Genomic DNA, 14,507 nt, shown 5'->3' with positions numbered 1-14,507 from the left:
ATGTTTCAGAGGTAGCTCTGTGTCTGGGAGTAGATCTCACACCCTGTGCTCACAGATGAGAAGAAGGGAAGGATGGCGGAACAGAAGCATTCGATTAATTCTGTCTTCCTAGAAAGACATTAGATGTAAGCTCTTTGCAGCAGGAGTTTTATCTGGTTTGTTTATTAACATACCCACAGGGCTTGGAAAGGTGCCTGGCACACAGTAGGTACTTAAATACTCATTTTGTTGAATGAAGTGAATGAATGAAAAGGCAAGGAAGAGGGAGGGAGAGAAGAGAAAGAGGCAAGACATGGATAGAATGGCCTCTCCCCAGTCTGGATCTAGAATTAAGCATTCACGACAATCTTCAAAAGGCTTCTTCTTCCCCACACCCCAGAAACTTACTTTGTTGAGGGCCCCGGCTCCTGTCAGAATTAAGTGAGAATTTTCAACCTGGATGGTTCTCTGTCCCAGCCGGACGAGGTAAGCCCCAATCCCAATGGCCCGGCAAGTAACCTTAAAAAAGAATAAATTTTCCACGTTACAAATTTATGTTCCCTCCCAAGCTGTAAGAACTAAGGCACAGGTATGTAAAATCTACATTAACAGAAGAAAAAAAAAACTGATTTCTAGGAAATCTGTTTGATTAAAACCAATGTCCTGGTTAAAAGAAAAGAAGGTACAGAACTCACGCAACGATTCAAGGAACAGACAGTTAGAGCATCATAAGCCCTTTCCTTCTCTTACGCTTTTGCCTATTTCACAGACGTTTGACGTCTACACTAGGGGTGTAAACAAGGAAAATATTAAGAGAAGGAATTTAAACTATTAATACCCTGGTAGAATATTTAGGGAAACAACAAGTTAAAATGCAGGCTAACAGGAGGTGCTAGGTTTATCCGGGAAGTTCAACGATTTACATTATCCTAACTTCTTACTATTGTGCACAACTGGAATCAAGTTGTAGATATACAGTTTTTAAGAAATGCTCTCATTTGAGACTGAAATAGCAGTGATGGGGGGCAAAAACAAATCTTAGCCGCATGGTCAGCTCCTCAAAAGTCCCGCACTCGGGCAAGATTTACCAGGCTAATGGTGATGATCTCGTCATAAGCCAGCGAAGATTCTCCAGCAATCATTCCAGAACCTCGAAGGTTCTCGGCTCCAAGTCCCTCTTCCTTCCCAATAATATCAGTTATCTTGTACCTGTTGGATACAGCCAGGCCAAATTACAAAGGCTAAACACAGTAACAACAATCCATTAAAAGAATAATCATCAATAAAAGGCTGCTAAAAGCATACTGAAATCTTACACTTAACGCCAGAGCTCTGTACTTTTTCTCTTACTCTTCATTCATAAAATATCCTTCCTTCTTACCTTGGTAGCCTGTTTTGTCTGGAAGCAACATGGTATAGCAGAAAGAGCAAAATTTGGAATTAAGTAGACAGGTTTAAATCCCTGCTCTGACACACACAACAGTGTGACTCCAGGGATAACAGTAACTTCTGTAAAATGGGAATAATAGTATCTACTTTCTTAAAAATATATATATTTTATTTATTTATTATTGTATTATTTGATTTTTTAAAAAATTTTGGAAGGGGGATGTAACTAGGTCTGTTTATTTTTAGAGGAGGTACTAGAGATTGAACCCAGGACCTAGTGCATGCTGAGCACACGCTCTACCACTTGAGCTATACCCTCCCCCAGAACAGTATCTACTTCTGAGGGTTGACATGAGTTAAACTGAAGCAACAAGGAGAGGGTCTGACACATAGATGGCGTTCAGATATTAGATCCTCTCGCTTACTTTCTAGGACAAGTTTCTCAAAAGCAGGGTCCATGTATCTCTCTCTACAATAAGCAACAGCCATTAAATTGACAGTTTCAGATAAATGTTATATAGGAATTAAAAAAAAAAAAATCTAGAGGCATAGTGAGAGCGCTCAGCCCAGTTTCTCCAGTCAAAAATCCTCTCTCTTTCCAAGACAAGGATGAAGGGGAAGGTCAAAACAGTGCAGTCTATCCCTGCTCCTTTTTAAGTACCAAATGTATACGTGAGGGTTCCTGGCTAGAGTCCTCTGAGGGGCAGGAGGGATGTATGTAGGAGTAAAATGCTGGCCAAGTTGTCCAGAAAACATCCTGTGGATCCAGTGGGAGCCACTCATCTGTCTTCCTGGCACAGGATGAGGAGTGATAGCTGATAATGGGAAATGGGAGATGGGGAATGCAACTAATAAAACAAAGGAAAAATACAAAGTTGGAAGTAGAGATGGGCATGTATTATTTATTGTTCCATGTGTACCCAAAAGGCTTGGCACTGGGCTCAGTTTTATAAATTGAAATAATAAATAAATATCCCATTGTGGCTTCTAAACTTTTTTTTTTGCCCCCATATTTTTCTGCTCCCTTACTTCCAGCCTTCCATCAGTCCCTCTTCTTTGCTCTTGCTGTTGGTCTGTGGCTTTGCACCTCTGCTTCCCAGTGATTCCTTCTCCCAATAATTCCTCAGTTCTTCCTTTCGTTCTGTATCTAGACTCTGGATTCTAGAGTTATGTTCCAGGTAAAGCTAATCTCCCTTCAGGGATTAATGAGACACATTAAATTGTTGGGGATGGGGAAGGGGAGTGTTTTGTTTTGTTTTTTTTTTAAATAAGGTCTACATGCCATATATACACAAATACTCATGGGCCCAGTCAGCCTTCCTTGCAAAGTAGATCTTCTCCCTCCCAAGGAGTGCATACTGCTTCTCAGGTGTTCCTGATCTGCTAAGTGGCATCCTCTCCCATTGTATTATATGAAAAAGAATAAAAAATTCCCATTTTCTGCTCTATGACCTGAATCTTCTACCATTCAGATGATCATTCTTTCAAGTAGTATCAAATTTTAATGTTACTTATAACAAAAAACCTTTGTGTAGTGTAGTACAATTAACAAAAACACATCCACGCATATCATTTCTGATCCTCAACAACAATCCAGTGTGACAGGGAATAGCACCTCCATTATCACAGATCGTACCAATGATAGCCAGGATTTCTGATTGCTCACTACGTGCTTAGCGCTGTGCTAGGGGCTTTACATATATTATTTCACTTGATCTTCATCATACAGATGAGGAAACTAAAGCTCAGAGAAGTAAACTTTTAACAAAAGCAATATACGAAATCAATAGCTTTCTGACATACCAGTAATAAAGAGTTAAAAACATATAATGGCAGGGGCAGGGGAGGGATCCTATTCAGAGTACCAAGAAAAAAAAAAGCAAATCATTTAGGGATAAATATTAAAAAACTGGCAATATGCCACCATACCCACACAGTGCACCAAGGCATCCTGGGGTGTCACCGTGAACTGTCAGGGGCACAGAAGGATTATTTCAAATTTTGAGAGAAATACTATAGTATGTGATATCTGTTGGATGTCATGTGAACTACCAGTTTTAAGTGGTTCCTGGTTTAACATTAGCTAGTACTACCTTCCTTTTGACAATGTCCCATCTTTGCAAAGCTGTGTTTTTAGTTTCTGTGGGGGAAAAAAAAAGTTCCACACAAAAATCAGTGCAGAACAAGATTTGAGGGTGGCTATTTTCAAGCTGATTTCAAGGTTTGTGATGTTGTACAGATGCAAATATCCCATTAATAAGTAACTGTAATTATTTAAGAATGGAATAAAATTTTTTTTCAATTATGTGTACTATATAGTTGACCCCTACACAACGCCAGAGTGAGGGGCTTTGACCCCTCAGCAGCTGAAAACACACCTACAACTTACAGCTGGCGCCCATCTATGTGGTTCCTCCAGACACGTGGGTGTGTGTCCGTGGATTCGACCAACCACAGTGTGGCTCTGCTGTTTTCACTGCTGCAAATGTCTGCGTGTAAGTGGACCTGCAGCGTTCAAACCCATGTTCTTCATGGCATAAATGCTTATGAGGCTGTTTGGGCTGACTACTTAATAATCAGAAATATTAGATATATTTTTTTGCCTAAAGGTGCTGTGAACCAAGAAAGGTTGGGAACTTCTGGCATAACCTATATGAAGAAAACTATAAAACTTTAAAAAGTACACTTAAATAATTGGAAAAACACCATGTTTCTTATTGGGAAGTGTTAATAGTATGAAGCTCTCAGATCTTCCTAAATTTATTTATAAACCTAATGCAATTTGAATCAAAATCATTATGGAAAGTTTTTAGAAATTAAAAAAAAAAAAAGCCTACATGTTAAAAAGAAAAAAAATAGCTAATAAACTTTGGGGAAAAAATTAAGGATGGGAGGAACTCCGGCCCATTAAAAGCAGTTAAAATAGTGTGGCATTAGTCCAAGAACAGATAGAACAAAAAACAGAATATAAAGTCTAGTAATTGAGTTAAGATTATTATAAAAGTGAGGAAACTATGAATTGTTCAATAAATGGTATTGGCACAACTGATTAACATTTTGGAAAATACTTGCAGATAGATTACAAAGATGTTCAACTTCACTGGTGATCAAAAATACCAGTTAAAGTAACAACTGCTGTCTTTATCCTAGTCTGTTATTATTATTTTTTTTAATCCTATTCTGTTAATTGACAATAATCAATATTGGCAAGGCTGGAGAAAAATTAAAGAGGGGAAACAAGCACTATCATACTGCTGGTGGGAGTGCAGCTCTTGGGAGGAAAATCTGAAACTACCAAAAAACTTTTAAAAATGGACATACTTTTTGACCAGTTAATTCCATTTTTAGAAAGTAATTCAAAGGGAATAACTAGAGATATTCCTAAAAGTTTATATACAAGAAGGATCAGCCTAGGGATAGAGCAGTAAAAAAAAACTGGGATAATCTGAATGTTCAAATATGATATATTAATTATAATGAACTATGGTGAAGCCATTATATATCATATCTTCAAATAATATTATAAGAATATACAAAGTTCCCCAAAATAATTTTCAATGAAAAGAACAAACTACAAAAGAGCTTTTCTGTTACCCTGATTATGCAGGAAAAAAGACATATAATAGAAAAGATAGCAAGAATATAATATACCTTAGTAACTGTGATCTCCTGGTAGGACTATAGCTGATTTTTTACCCTTTTTTTCCATAGTTGTTTTACGTGTTCCAACTTTTAAAAAATGAATAGATATAATTATAATTTTTAAATCTCAACCAGTAATAAGGTCTTTCAGTTAATAAGTGGCAGCGGTAAGATACAAACCCAAGACTTCTAGATGATTCAACAATCACCCTTCATTGCTCTTCAAGGTCATGATCAGCAGGACAGTGAGGACAACATTATCATAGTCTCCTTTCTCTAGTTCACGGCCAAATTATTCTGATACTTAAGACCTACCTGGATTCTCCTTCATCCTCCACATGTTCACAATGGACAGAGTTGAGAGCACTGACTCTCTTATAATCTTGAGGGGTCAGATATAAGTATTTGAATCCCTGTGAAGCACAAAGAGTTTTTAACGCATTATATGCCATCACCACATAATCAGAAGACTCAGCAAAGCATGCATAATGCAGTTTGTTCTTGGGAGTAAGCTAGCTGTAAATTGCCAACTCCTGTCTCAGAGTTCCTGTCTAGCAGAATACTGGCATTGACAGCTCTCCTTTGAAAGATGGAAGTGCCTATTTCTGCAGTCACTGACTCTGTGTCCTTGAAACAAGACATCCTGTAGCAGCAACTCTGAGTACATTCCATTCGTTTCCTTTTCATCAGGGTTAAAGGGTCATTTTCTGACCTTTCGTGGCACCTCTATTAAAGATACCAACACAAAATTAAAGAATTGTGTGAATTACTACTTTTCACTTTCTCAAATCCATAGTTCCATCAAAATATAACTGGGTAAGGGATAATGAAGAGCATCACAAAACTGGGATATTCGACCTTAATATCAGAAGTCTATGCAGTGCTAATGATCAGTGAACACTGAACTCATACCTTTTGCTTTTTTTAATAAACAACTCCTGATTCCTATGCCCACTAAAAAATTTTTCTAACATTTCATAATTAATTTATTTTTATACATACATATAGATACTCATACACAAAGTAGAGCTATCTAATATGTGTAACTGAAGTTAAAAAAAAGTAAAGAGAGAAAAACATTTAAAATACCATGAGAAATTAGGTCCACTATTTAATTCAATGAATTTGTCTCCCATTGAGCTTATGTCAGAGACGTGAATTTGCCACTAATTTCGCATGACTTACGATGAGAACCTTTTGTAGCAATGAGTGTCATTAGTATGTCTGTCAGCACGTATTTATTGAGTGCCTATTATATGCAAGATACTGCTCCAGGCACTGGAAAAACAGGAAGGAACAAAACAGACAAAAATTCCTGGCCTTATGCAACTTATCTTCTAGTAGGAGAGACAGAAAATATACAAAATAAATAAGTTAAACATACAGTGTTAGCGGGAATCATGTTTAAGGAAACAATAAAATAGAGAAAGGAGACAGGAGAGCTGGGAGAATAACAGGGAAGGCTTCATGGAAAATATCATTTGAGCCAAGACCTGAAGAGCTGAGGAAATGAGACATGAGGATAATCGAGGGGAAAAGCATTCCAGGTGGAAGGAGCCGCAAGTGCACCCAGCAGGGTCAGGAGAGAGTGAGGAGGCTGGCAAGCCAGAGTATGAAGCGAGGGTGCAGCAAGAATGAGGGCAGAGTGGTACTGGAAGGCCAGTCTACACAGGGCCTTGTAGGTAACTATGTGGTTTCTGGCCCTCACTTGAGTGAGCTGGGAAGCCATCAAAGAGTTTCAATCAGAGGGAAGTCTGGATCTGTGACCTGATTAATATCTTAACTGGATCACTCCATGTTCTGTTGAGAGTAGACTTGGGGAGGGGGGCAAGGCCAGAGGCAGGAAGGTCAATTAGGAAGCTACTGCAGTAAATGCAGGTGAGAAGACAGGGACTCAGACTACTGCACAGCAGTGGAAGTGGTTAGAAGTGGCTGGATTCTGGATGTATTTTGAAGGTTGGGAGGTAAGTGTGATTTACTGACTGAGAGGATGTGGGACATGAGACAGAGGTCAAGGATAATGCCAAGGTCTTTTACTTAAATGGAAGAACAGAGGTATCCTTTATTGAGACAGAGAAGACTTTGGGAGGAACAAATTTAAGGAAGCAGATTAGAAGCTACATTTAGGCAGACGTGCAGGTAGAGATGCTGAGTCTGGATATATGAATCTGAAGTTCAGGGGAAGATAAAAACTTGGAAGTTTATAGATGAAATTAAAAGCTTTAAGACTGGATGAGATCACCAAGGGAAGATGAACACAGAAAAGATGAGCAGTCCAGGGACCAAGCCCTGAAACACTTTCCCTATTCCTACCTCACTTTATATACAAGTTATCCTATCAAAGCCCTGGGTGAGAGGGCCCTGGGTCCTGCTGGAGTTGAGACTGGGGGGTGGGGAGGGCGGCAGAGGGGGGTGGATCTGGACTTCTTGGTCCTATCACAACCTTTGTGGCTCTAATATCTGTGTCCATTCACTTTTTTTTAGGTAATTTTAAAAAGTGAGATAAAATTCACATAATATAAACTTGGCCATTTTAAAGTATACAATTCAGCAGTTTTTAGTATATTTACATGTTGTGTAACCATAACCATTATCTAATTCCAGGATATTTTCATCACCCCAAGAAGAAACTCTGTACCTGTTAGTTAGTGGTCACGAACAATTCCCATACACTTTTAAAATGAATTTTCCTGAAGCATATTTGATATGCAATATAAAATCCATCAGCTTTAAGTGCAGTAGTTTGAGGAGTTCTGACAAATGTGTATACTTGTATAATCACCACCACAATCAAAATATGGAATATTTCCATCATCCCTTGAAACACTCTTATATTCAAAGATGTGAAAGGCAGCAAAGGAAACTGAGAAAGAGCGGCCAGGAGGGTAAAAAGGAGATTCTGGGGTCCTGAAAATCAACAGAAGAAAGCATTTTAAGGATGAAGGCGTGACCAACTGCATGGAACGCTGCTGAAATGTCAAATAAGGTGGAGACTGAGATTTCATGACCGAATGTAACAATGCGGAATCAATGGCGACCCTGACAAAAGCAGCTGTGGTGCAATGGTGAGGGTGCAAGGGGAACTGAAGTGGGGTCCAGAGGGAATGGGAGGGAGAAGAGCACCTGGAAACAACAAGGAGAGAAACTCCTTTAGGAAATCTTGTTGTGAAGGGAAGGAACAAATAGGGTGGGGTAGTGAGTGGAGGAGTGAATGTTTATATGATAAAGGGGTAGATCTAGAAGAGAGGAGAAAAGTGATGATGAGAGAAAGAAGGGGGAGAAGTGTTGATCTACATCCTTAAGTTGGCAAGAAGGGAAAGGACTGAGCATAGAGGGACTGGCCCTAGATCTGGAGCAGGGACCGTTCACTAAAGGACAGGAGAGAAGGCGGAGGATAAGGGCGTGGATGCAGATATGGGGAAGCTCCTGGGAGCTCTCTTCTAATTGCTTCCATTTCCTCAGTGACTTGAGAAACACCGCCATCAGCTAAGAGCGAGGATGACGGAAGAGGGTGTTGGATGTTTGAGGAGAGAGAAGATGTGAAATTGTCAGTCAGAAGGTTGGTAAGCTTGAATTTAAAGTAAGACTAGTCAACAGCACTGTGCATTTTTCTCCATCAATGTTCAGCTATACTGGTGCAGGTATGGGAGCAGATGGAGACAGTTTGATTTAAACAAGGTTTTTGTACAGACCCAGAGTAAGCAGAATGAAGACAGAAGTAAGGAAACTGGGGGCATAGAAAAGGTAGTGATTATTATGATTAGCCTACAATTGGCTTAGGGATTTAAGCTGGATAAGAATAAAGTGAGGATGTCGGGAGGGAGTGAAGGGCAGAAGAAAGCTGGTAGGATCAGCAGTTGTTGCTCTTGGTGGATTCAAAGGGTTGCTGGGCTGGGAGCACTAAAGAGAGTGAGCTGGGAAGACAGGATGGAGAGACAGCGTAGAAAGGGATGCCTGAAATTGAGATTATGGGGAATGAGAGCTGAGCTGGGATGCAGGATAGGACTGTCAGAGGAGAGGAAGTTAAGGATGCAAGAGGCTGGGTGACGGGATGGATCCTCGATGTGGATACAGCAATCACCAACAATATAGTGGGACTGGTAGTACTGGAGTGACTGACAATGTACCCAATTCAAAGATGCAAAGAAGAAGGAGTGGCCAAAGGGCTGAGAACATTCTGATGAGGAGCAGTGGCAGTGTGGCATAGTCTGATGACACGAGATTCAAAGACAGGGGTTTTCAGAGAGAAGGGAGGGAAAAGGGTCTGCAAGTAGCAATGGGGCAAAAGGAAGACAGTATTTCCCTCCAGGCTCAGTGGTACAAGGGAAAGAGAAATCAGTCACTATTTAAGAGGGCTAAAGGGGAAGAAGATTCTTCAGAGGACAGGCAGGTTTCAAGTAGAGCAAGAAGAATGGAGAACAATCAGAGAAGAAGCTGAGGCTATAAGAGATTTTGCTGGTGATTGACCATAAGTCTTGGAAGCCACAGTGGAATAGTTTAAAGATATGTACTTCCAGCTTAACATGTCTCACACTAAATGCACAGCTACCATGTCATCTAGTGTTCAACCAAAGAAACAGTCAATTTCAAAGCTGGAAGAAAGATCAGGAGAACATATTGAGAGATGATTTATTTCCAACGCAGCTGCAGTTCACCCTAGGTGCTGACTTTTGAACTTAAGCCTCTACCTCTCCCCTACCTCTCTACACATACACACACACACTCGCACACACCCATATAGTGTCTTGAACTATTATCTTTTCTTAGCCTGTACCTTGTAAGGATCCTCAGGATCAACCCAGGCCACGTGAAACATATGACGAATTTCCTCCGCCAGTCCAATTCTTGCTCCGCTGTTGGCTGCTACATAGATGCGTGGGATACCCTCGGCCCTGGCAAGCTCAGAAGCTCTGAGAAACAGCAAATCCTCCTGGGGTCCAAAGGACCCAATTCGGTATGTGATGTCATTACCAATGACAATGATATCTCGGCCTTCTGGATATTCAGGACTTTTAAGGGTCATTTTCCAAGCTACCATGCCGATCTGTAAAGGCATAAACAAACAAACCAATAAACACAAGCTTCTCATATGCAGAATTTTTTTTCAGGTTCCTTGAAAGTGTCAGACTGTACCTAGACACAGCCTTCATGTAAAGACATGCATTGCTGAAGGGCCAAGCTCCCTTTGTGAAAATAGGCAAATATCCTAGATACTTCTCCAAGATTATGTTGAGTTGACCATATACGTATTACACAGTTGTCTCAATTCCTTCTTTAGGTCTGTTCAGAGATGGAAAAATCAGAAGTTTAAATGCACTCAGGATGCCTGCAGAAGAATACCATGGCACTGGGAATTAAATTCATGATTCCCTAACCTACTGTCCTGTCTACTAAGACACTAGTTCCATCTTTTGTAAGAAACCTTTAGGCACATAAGAGAGAAGAAAGAGGACCACCATGGACTGTACAACTTTTGTAATCCTGGGTCCTTATTGTCCTCTAGCATTTGATAGGAATAACAGCCACATTGTTTACTGGCTTGCTTCAAGTATCTTCCATTTCTGCAAGAATTTACTGTAGCTCAACAATGCAATCCTTGTGAGCATCTTTTGCTGCTTTCTCCTAACACCAGAAAACCAAAGGAGGCAAGTAACTAACCTCTTGCTGCAATATGATACATGTAAATCTCTGCCCACTGTCCAGCAGCTTCTGGCCAGCCACACAAGTAAACGATATTGACTTAACAGGCAGGGGAGACATGCCTCTTTCCAAACCCTCACAGCCCTTTCCTCTTTTACATGAGAACTAGTCAATTCTACTTGTTTATTCACTAGTTCCATTTCTTTTCTATTCACTCATGCCCCAGTTACAGCTGCAGTTTTTCATGTGTGCCTGTCTCTTTCCCTATATCTGGATAAGTAATGTTTTCCATTCTTTTTTTCCCCCTGTTCCGTTCTGTCTCCCCCGCTTCCCACCCCCACCATTCGCCCGCCCCCCCCCAAACACAAAGTCTACCAGATGAGCATTTCTGGTCCTGCCTAATGGAGCCCAGCCACATCTGCAGCCTTGGTCCCTCATCCCCAGGCTGCTGCATATCACCTCATTGGGGAGCCGGCCATCAAGAAGGGCCATTAACAGATGTAAATAGCAGCATCCCTGGAAAGCCACATGCATCACCCAGACTCAACCGGGCCAGTGATCATAAGCTCTGAGTACACATTCCTCAATCCAATTGCACATCCACTGTAATCAGGCTGGTTGAAGCTTTCCACACAGCTATTCGTGATTCTCAGCATTAAGAAATACATATATGAAACACCCACAGATAAATATAAACTATTTAATATATCATACCATTGGCCAAATACAAACCAAAATGGATATAACATACAGAAAAAAAATCCCATCACCTGAGGTAAGGTAGTTATTACTCTATCTGCTCATTAAAGACAGAGAAAGGAAGGAGAAACAGATTATCCAAAAAAAAAAAAAAAATCACAGAGAAACTCCAAATATCAGGATAATTTTGGTCTTGGGGTTTTAGAAGCTAGTCAATATAATGCGTGTGTGGAGAAAAACATTTTAACTGCCTTCTCCTGTTGCCGGCTAACCTGACATTTCTTTTGTTTTTCAGGCAGGAAAAGCTATTTCCTTTCAATGCATTTGTAGTTAGGAAGACTGGGTTTTATACTAAATTTTATGATACATTAACCTTAGCCACCTAGGCCAGAGCAGCTTAGATACAAGCCTTAAAGAATCTACTTCAGCATTTGCATGCTTACACAAACATTGCGTCTATGTGGCACTGGGCAAGTAAATAATATCCTTATCTTTTGTTACTACCTGGGGACTCCAACTGTGTCAGTTGGGCAGTCAGTTCAGCAACTGGCCAGGTCATTATGCCTGCAATATTGACTTCTAATTAGGTGTCAACACAGCACCACCAAGAACACACTACTCTTTCTTTATCAAGGTCTTTCCAAAGTGTGTTCCTCATCGACTGACCCCCTCCCTGCTTAGAATGTACCATTACAGAACGGAGAATGCTAGCTCAGTCTTAGTATAGTGAGATTCCTTACTGGAAGAGATTAAGTTTTGAATAAGCACAACGGATAAATATCTAAGGAAGCATCTGTTGCTCAATTTACAACAAAAATTAGATTTTACTGCTAATCAAATGATAGGGTGTATCATGGTGAACATGAACTTTGGAATCAAGCAAACTTGGATCCACATCTAGGCCCTACCACTTATTAACTGTGTGATCTTGGGAAATTTACTTAACTTTATTGAGCTTCAATGTCCCCACATACAAAATTAAGAAAATATTACCTATGGGTTTGATGAACGACAGTTAGAAACAGTAATCTATTTTACTCACTTTAACATACAAAGTTTGTCCCTTTCTTTCCTCCTTATCTACCCAAATCTTACCCATTTCATAAAGGTTCATTCAAATTCCATTTCTTGAATAAAGCTTCCCCTAGTTTCAAGTGACTCCCTTCTTCTCTGATCTCCTAGTAAGACCTTCATGTAGGGAATTCATCTGATAATTAATCACTTATGGCCTAGGACCATTTTCAGCTTGCCAGCTTGAACCATTATATCATCTACCCTAGTACCTAGCAGGAGTCCTATACATAATATGGGAGTAATAAATATTTGTTGGTTCCATAGTCATTTCATTTTTTAAATGACTGTTGGAAAATAGTCAGCCAAGAGCTTACAACATTGTCCATGACTTATCTGTAGGGATCATAGAATAACAGTACTAAATATCATTAAACTGTTTAATTTTTTTTTAATAATAAGAATAATAGCTACCATTAGTTGAACACTTACTACATGCGTACTATTAGATGTTAATGAATATTAACATAGATGTTAATGAATATTAATAGCTAAGAGATTAAGCTGGAAAGTCTGCCTGCCTTAGTTTAAATCTCAGCTTTATATTATTGTATAAGCTTGGACAAGTCACTCCACCTTGTATGGCCTCAAGTTTTCCAACTATAAAATGGGGATAACAGTATCTTTCTAGAGGGATTGTTGAGAGGAACACCACATTAAATTAGTACAAAGCCTGACATATAAATGTCTCCAAATAGTAGCTACTGTTATTATTAATTAAAACAACAGCTGCTATTATTGCCATGAGAAATCTAAGGCACAGAGGAATTAACTTGTCCTTATAGCTAGTATGAATTATTTATTTTTTTAAAGTACAATTTGCATAACTTCCTTTAGTAGAGAAATTAAGGAAGTATGTGCTAGCCTGGTGCCACTGCACTGAGTGGAAACAATATGGAAAGATAAACATCAATTGTAACACAGACATGAACATCGTTAACACCTAAATGCAATGTGGTATCCCAGACTGGATCCTGGGACAGAAAAAGGGCATCAGTAGGAAAACTGGTGAAATCCAAAACAAAGTCTGTATTTTATTTAACGGTATTGCACCAATGTTAATTTCTTAGTTTTCATAATTATACATTGGTTATATAAGAGGTTAACATTAGGGAAACTGGGTGAAGGTTAAATAGGAACTCTGAACAATTTTTGTAACTTTTCTGTAAATCTAAAATTACTTCAAGATAAAGTTTTTTAAAAGTTGTGATATTTGACACATTTGTAAAATGATTATTTAATGAAAATTTTTTTAAAAAGTTGTGATAAAAACTTTTTACAGGCAATAAACTGGCTAGTGAGGTCACTGTTAAGTGTTCTGTACAGCCTTATAAAATACTGGTGATGAAGACTATGAATAGTGTTTTAAAATAGCCACAATATAATGCTAAATCTGAAGAAATGAGATAACAAAATTGCATGTATATCATAATAATTGTGAGGGGCAAAACAGTGTGGTGCTTACAGGCACAGACTCAGAAGTCAGATTCTGTGAATCTGAATCTAACAGACTCTGACTCTGACAGAATAGAAAATTCAGTCAGTCTTCTAGCCACATAACCTTGGGAAAGTAACTGACCTCTATATGCCTCAGTTTCCTCATCAGTAAATTGGGGAAATAACAGCCCACTGCATTCAGTCAGCTGTGAAGATCAGACACATGATACATCTTAGAACAGTATCTGGCATATAGTAAGTGCACAGTAAGTGTTACCACACACACACACCTGGCATAAAGTAAGTACACAGTGTTACCACACACACACACACACACACACACACACACCATGTTGGGAGGGAAAAAAGACAGAAATAAAGATACATAGCAAAATGGGATGTTAATATTTTCAGATGACGGATTGTGCGTGTACTTTTATTTCCCCCCATTTTCCGAATTTCTTTCATATGTTTATACTGCCTTGACAACTTAAACCTTTTATAAATTGAAAAAAAGGAGAAAAAACTACCAAATACTTCTTCACTGGGTGACAGGGATATGGGAGCACATATTGTTATCTCTACCTTAGTGTACATTTGAACATTTTCATGGTTAAAAGAAAAAAATTAAAGGAGAAAAAAAAAATCTC

The 14,507-nt window shown here is 39.2% G+C and overlaps 1 protein-coding gene across 10 annotated transcripts in view; it reads right to left on the bottom strand.

Annotated features, from left to right (window-relative positions):
- Positions 1-14,507, bottom strand: part of ACACA (acetyl-CoA carboxylase alpha) — a 256,134-nt gene that overhangs the window by 58,866 nt on the left and 182,761 nt on the right. For all 10 annotated transcript variants that reach the window (XM_014559143.2, XM_032498300.1, XM_014559162.2 and 7 more), the window contains 4 exons: positions 9,785-10,054; positions 5,326-5,423; positions 1,068-1,188; positions 388-498 (listed from right to left, as the gene is read on the bottom strand). In XM_014559143.2, coding sequence (XP_014414629.1) covers positions 388-498; positions 1,068-1,188; positions 5,326-5,423; positions 9,785-10,054 — 600 coding nt within the window. The remainder of the gene's footprint in view (positions 1-387; positions 499-1,067; positions 1,189-5,325; positions 5,424-9,784; positions 10,055-14,507) is intronic.

This window comes from Camelus ferus, chromosome 16 (assembly GCF_009834535.1).
Source record: "Camelus ferus isolate YT-003-E chromosome 16, BCGSAC_Cfer_1.0, whole genome shotgun sequence".
Lineage (NCBI taxonomy): Eukaryota > Metazoa > Chordata > Mammalia > Artiodactyla > Camelidae > Camelus > Camelus ferus.
This window is presented reverse-complemented; position numbering and strand designations above follow the sequence as displayed.